Source organism: Salmo salar, chromosome 06 (genome assembly GCF_965601325.2).
Source record: "Salmo salar chromosome 06, fSalSal1, whole genome shotgun sequence".
Taxonomy (NCBI): Eukaryota; Metazoa; Chordata; class Actinopteri; order Salmoniformes; family Salmonidae; genus Salmo; species Salmo salar.
In genome coordinates this window covers 47290588-47296587 of record NC_138296.1, presented here as the reverse complement: position 1 = coordinate 47296587, position 6000 = coordinate 47290588, and the positions used below count along the sequence as shown (strand labels likewise).

Genomic DNA, 6000 nt, shown 5'->3' with positions numbered 1-6000 from the left:
TTAGATAGCTGCGTAAACTAACTTACTCATCAAAAAAGGTTTAGCTGACATGGGATAATTGAGTGATTGTCAGTGAATGACATAACTAGAGGAAAACTGCTGATGCACAACCACAGTTCGAAATTGCACCTTGTGTATTCTACTATTCTAACGCTAAACAGTAAGTTAAGACCCCAACTGAGTTCCCCCTTCAAAAAAATGTAAGCGTTTGTTTTTGTTGGTTAGGGCCCCCTAGCGGCCGGGGGCACTAGACAACCACCTATATCATTTATGCCTAGGGCCGGCCCTGCTTTTCAGTGGGAGTGAGCAGCTGCCATTCAGCAGGCACTGAGGAGTACTGACTGCAACAAACGCGCAACTGTATATGAAGGAAGGGAGGGAGTGAGCGTGTTAAAATAGCAGCGGTCCCAAATACAGCACACTCACACTCTTCGGGGGTGTGTGTTTGTCCACACAGAGCTCGAACCACTGCATTCAATAAGCATTCAAACGGAGAAGGGGAGAGGGAAACGCTGGTACTTATCTGAACAAGCTCCCACACATGCTGAGGGGCCAAGGCCATTCCCACTGGCGATATTACTGCAGTAGATTGCTTTGACGCCAGCAGCAAGACATACCCATGCGGCAGAGACGCGTCGCATTTGTCGCTGGTAAAAAACTACTGGGGCGCCTATTTACCAACCCCCGCGATTATCCTTATATTTTGTTTCGGTTTATCGCACTGTGCTCTGCTGAGAGTATGTGTATTCGGCACCTTGCGTTCGTCATCCAGTGTATTTTGGCCGCTGCTTGAAACTGACAAACATTGTTCCTTGACGCGCCCGAAACGTCTGCAGAGGAGACGCCAGGGAGCGGTTGTTGTGGAGCAGGTTTGGATATTTAGCGATAAATGCCACTCAGCCAGAACGTGCAGTCGTCTGTGAGCACGCTGTCGCCGACGTCGATAGACTGCTGCTTCGCAAATCGGATTTTTTACACTGATCTTTTAAAATCATGATTTGACAAATGGGTTAATTATTTCCATGTAAGAGCCTACTACGAAGACAGGTCAATAGAAGTACGCATGGATGCTTGTATAATGTAGTCACACAACGATAGTTCCTGCAGAGGTATTCAGTTAATATCAATCACCATCGAAAAAAAGCATTTTTGCGGTATTGTATCAAAATGCCGGCGGGAATGAAGCCCCTGGAAAAGTTTTTGAAGAAACAGACAACGGCGCTCACTCGAGCTGGTGGCTTTGGGGAGAAGGCGACTGGCACTGGCGCTTCTCGGCGGCGAGCCAGCCTGTCTCGGGTGGTTCCGTTTTTCAGGGAGACTTCTCCAGAGAGCGGTCCGGCCAGGGAGGTGTTCAGCCCGGACACTGAGGAAGCACCGTGCTGGCCCTCGGCCACTGCGGACATTAGGAGCCCGTCACTGTCTAGCGATGAGCAAAGTTCCGAGGCGAGTCTGGACACGAGCTGGACCCCGCTGCCTGCGGACACACCGGACAACCTGGCGCTGGCGCTCCTGGACAGTGTGGCGGGCAAACGATATGGCAACTGCACAGGTAAATGGACCTCGTCAATCAACCGCATTTATACTACACAATGAATCCACCTATTAGCCTGTCAATCATCACACTCAGTGGTTTGACTAATTCCTCAACAGTTTCACACCAAATCATGGTGTTCTTGCGTTTCACTTTTGCAAATTAGCCAAGCATTTCACTTGTCAAAGGAGTGTAGTCTATCCAGGAACCCAAAACTACCATTTGGTCCTTGATTGGGCTATATCCTAGTCTATAGGCCTACATAGGCTATTGAAAATAACTAAGCTTTTGCTTATTTTCTCCTTTTGCTCATAACAATAACAGAAACCCCAAATAATCAGTCAGTGATCCATTCCAGGCTGTAGAATTAGGGATTAGGCGGTGGTTGGTGCCGAAGGGTTCCTTCCCATCATTGCCTTGTTATAGTATCTGATTCAACGGTTACATAAGAACGGCTGTCCTCGTTAAGAAAAAATGAAAGTCTGTTATTAAAAGGGATGGTCCAGATGTTTCTCACGCCTCAGAAAAGAAGACCTCGCAAATATAATCATATTTACGTGTTAATGGCACTTAAACCCAAAACGAAACTCTCACAAAATCTAATGTAGGGTTCAGTTTATTCAACATAACATTTTGACCGAGCTCATTTGCATTTGCCTATTACAGTAGCAGCATGTCTTTCATATGGAAACTGGCTGCTTCATGATCGGTCATGGAGGATCGCGCTAGTCTTCGCACATTGGCTGCTGAGCTTCTGCACTTATTTATTTATTTCTAAAAAGGAGGTCATGATTCTCATCCTAAAATCCAATGTTTCTGTTGGCAGCTAAAGAGCAGACGATACAATGGGTTTAATAATGTTTTATTCTGGATTGGGCCAACATTATTATCCTAAAGGGTTTGATCCAAAATGATTTTGTATCACAAGGGATTGTGAGGAGATGAGGATGCAGAATTCAAATAATATTATGTTGAACATATTGTAAACCAATCCAGAAGACACCATTGCACATTTTAAAGAAGAGTAATATCCGCACCCTACATATTTGTAGCCTTTCTCTCTATATTTCCTGTGAGTATAACAAATATGAATTAGTATCATTAGCGTCAAAGATACCAGATGCATAGCCACTCTGTGTGTGTGTGTGTGTGTGTGTGTGTGTGTGTGTGTGTGTGTGTGTGTGTGTGTGTGTGTGTGTGTGTGTGTGTGTGTGTGTGTGTGTGTGTGTGTGTGTGTGTGTGGTGTGTGTGTGTGGGGGGGGGGGGGCATAGATCTATTGACTCTGCCCTTTAGACTCTCCAAATTGAAATTTGGCGGTTGTGACCAATTTTTAAATTAAACCCAGACAGGGTTAGGGAGTAACTGATTAATCAGTTACATGTAATCTGATTACGAAAAATGAACTGTAATCAGTTACGTTGCCAGCAAAAATATTAATCAAATTACAGATACTTTTGTAAAACTAGATGATTACTTCTTGGATTACTTTGAAATTCAGAAAGCATATTTGCGGGGGAAAAAAAACATTCCATTCAATTTAGCTTTGAAAAAGGGTTTAAGTTTGTTCCACCTGTCGATTCTGACTCTGTTATCGGTAATTCATCTCTCCTCATTTGTCTTTCAAGCTTCCACCTGGGTTTGAATCTTCCTGATATCCAATGAGGATGGGACTTGTTGGGCGTCTCAAATACTTTAGCCAATGTGGCCAGTGAGGTTGGCATGTAATGCCTCTAAAGGGAAAAGTAATCTTAAACTGAATCAGATTACATTGCTGAGTTTCGGTAAACCAAAAATTAGGCTACTGATCACAATTTTTGGACAGGTAACGGATTACAACTAGAAAGCAACCTACGTTGTTGTTGTTGAAGGCAAGTAGGTTAGTGGTTATGATGTGACGTATGCCTATCCTGTGGGGGATGGTTGGTGGGTGATACGCTGCATTAGATGACACCCCCGCTGTCAATGTCTACCTTTGAGTGAAGCCTCCAGTATGTCCCTTTTTACTATGCAGCTTTGCCATTGCCATATCTCATTGTGAGATTTTTTTTCTTCTTCTCCACTGCTTATCTCAACAAGTCCTGCAGTAACAGGATTTAACAGAGTTTTCCAAGGTGGATTGCCAAGGCTTCCTGTGTAACATGCAGATTTTCCTCCCAGCCAATCCTCGAATTCTGCTCGATTTATCTGTTGTATTGACGCATGATGTGGGTTTCGCACACTGTAACACTATTGCCGGGTCTCTCTGGAAAATCCAATAGATTTATGAAGTACGACTGTGATGTGCTGTTCAGGCATTATTACGGGCAACAATGAACCGCTCAGTAGAATATGATCAGGAAATGTCTCAGAATGAACACCTGCAATTAACTGTGTGGAGGACTCTTACTGAGACCCACTGTTTAGTGATAATTCACATCAGTTCCTGGTGCTCTGTTGCAGGAGGAATCTGCTCTACCTATGTTATTTTAGTGCATAAGGGTTCAATGCACCTCCAGCAAATTCTCACAGAACTACTCTGCTTGTGGGCAACCATCCCCCGTTATGCATTGTAAAGCCAGTGTACCTCCTGTCCGATGACCCCTTGACCTCGCTGACCTGCTCCCCGGGTCATCCTGTGTGTTTCTGTCAAACTGACTGAGCATGCTTGAATTCCTCTCTCTTGCTCTTGTTTTTTGTTGTTGTCAATTTCCCCCTACTGTATTCTACAGGAAAAGGCATATCTCCACTGCATCGTTCATAAGAAGAGAGATGCAGCATAGTATTGCTAGAGATTGAATTGGCTTTGTATAGCAGCCAATGGTCATGTTTGAGACAGCAGGTGTGATTCCAGAATGCATATCTGATTCCGAATGAATTAAAATGGGAGATTTTATTGATAAATGGGTTTAAAGTTAAACCTTATCTATGTATGCTTTTGAGTTTGACAAATACATATACAGAGAACTTGGTTGTCGTACGTCTGAAAGAGGGTTCATGAGAGTTCATCTGGTCCATTCCAAAAGGCCACTATTTTGTTTGACTTTCATTTTTTTTCTCAGACTCATTTTTCTCTTTGATTTAATTCACTCCAGCGAGCTGCGTTGGTGTTATGAACACTTAGGGAACTACAACCCAGATAGCTTTAAATATGTTTCATCTCGTTTAACCTGTTTCTTGGAGGGCCGAGCTCGCTGCTGTTTGAATGGGGATGTTCTAGAATATGTCGAAAATCTGAAAAAGCGTGGCTAATCCAGGATTAGTTAACAACAGCGGACCAGATTGAGCGGACCTGCCCACCCTTACATGTGGAGCAGAAATGAATCTTTGAATTATGGATCTAGGTTGGATCTTGATCCTGGTTTATAGTCTAAATGTTTCTAATTAGGATGTGTGTCTGTTGGATGCAAATGTGTTTATGGTGAAACAATGTCAACAAGGTCCACTACGACCCAAACACTGTATGCTCCCCAACCCCTTGCACCTTATGACTCCCTGTCTCACACACTCCTATCTGACACTCTACCTGACAGACTTGACTAAACCACACCCTATAACATTATACCACAGTGCTCTCACAGAGATACTATGCACCAGGCTGTCCATGTCAGCAGTCCCAGATCAGTGTTGGCTGAGTGGCGCTCCAAACACCATAAACCCTCTGAGTCACTGCCCTCTGCTTGCGTGTGTTTGTGTGTGTGTGTGTGTGTGAGAGAGGGAGAGAGACCGAGCCGCAGGTAAAGAACAGATTAGAAGCATTTTGACAGCCCCTATCTAAAAAGTCCCGTCCTTTTCGAGGTCAACGGCCCTGCTCTTGTGTAACCCTGTTTTACCTTGTGGTTTCATTTCTCGTCCAATGACACTATTGGTTCGAGGAACAGGCGTGTCGAGGCAAGGGTTAGGCAATTTTTAGGTGTGTACAGTTACAGTGGAAGTCGAGATCAAAACAGTCTGTTAATGAAGCCACGTCTAACTCGTGATACGTGTTTCAACTTGGGAAACCACGCGTCTACAGTCCATTCCCACTATTATTGTCTGACGAAAACAGATGGATAGACTATCCTCGTAATAACAAAGCGGTATACTAGAGTATTGCATGTAAAAGCACGAAACTAAACAAGCATGTCTTCCCTGTGGCTCAGTTGGTAGAGCATGGTGTTTGCAACGCCAGCATGGTGTGTGCAACGCCAGGGTTGTGGGTTCGATTCCCACGGGGGGCCAGTACAACAACAACAAAAAATGCATGAAATGTATGCATTCACTACTGTAAGTCGCTCTGGATAAGAGCGTCTGCTAAATGACTAAAATGTAAATGTAAGTAGAAGAGATTTAGACCAGTCACCCATGGGTACAATAATGGGTTAAAATAGCTATGGTCGATACAGACGAGGGTGTCAGGGCGCTGGAGATGCTGCAGCAGTTGCTTACAGTACATTACATTACATGGTTGTTTTGTGTTGCAGCAGCAGAATGACAAGGACTTGGGGGGGGG

The 6000-nt window shown here is 44.2% G+C and overlaps 1 protein-coding gene across 2 annotated transcripts in view; it reads left to right on the top strand.

Moving 5' to 3' along the window:
• The first annotated feature begins 307 nt into the window (after window positions 1-307).
• The window catches only part of LOC106607499 (rap guanine nucleotide exchange factor-like 1), a 30923-nt gene continuing 25230 nt past the window's right edge, over window positions 308-6000 (top strand). For both annotated transcript variants that reach the window (XM_014204501.3, XM_014204500.3), the window contains exon 1: window positions 308-1549. In XM_014204501.3, coding sequence (XP_014059976.1) covers window positions 1168-1549 — 382 coding nt within the window. In that variant the 5' untranslated portion in view covers window positions 308-1167. The remainder of the gene's footprint in view (window positions 1550-6000) is intronic.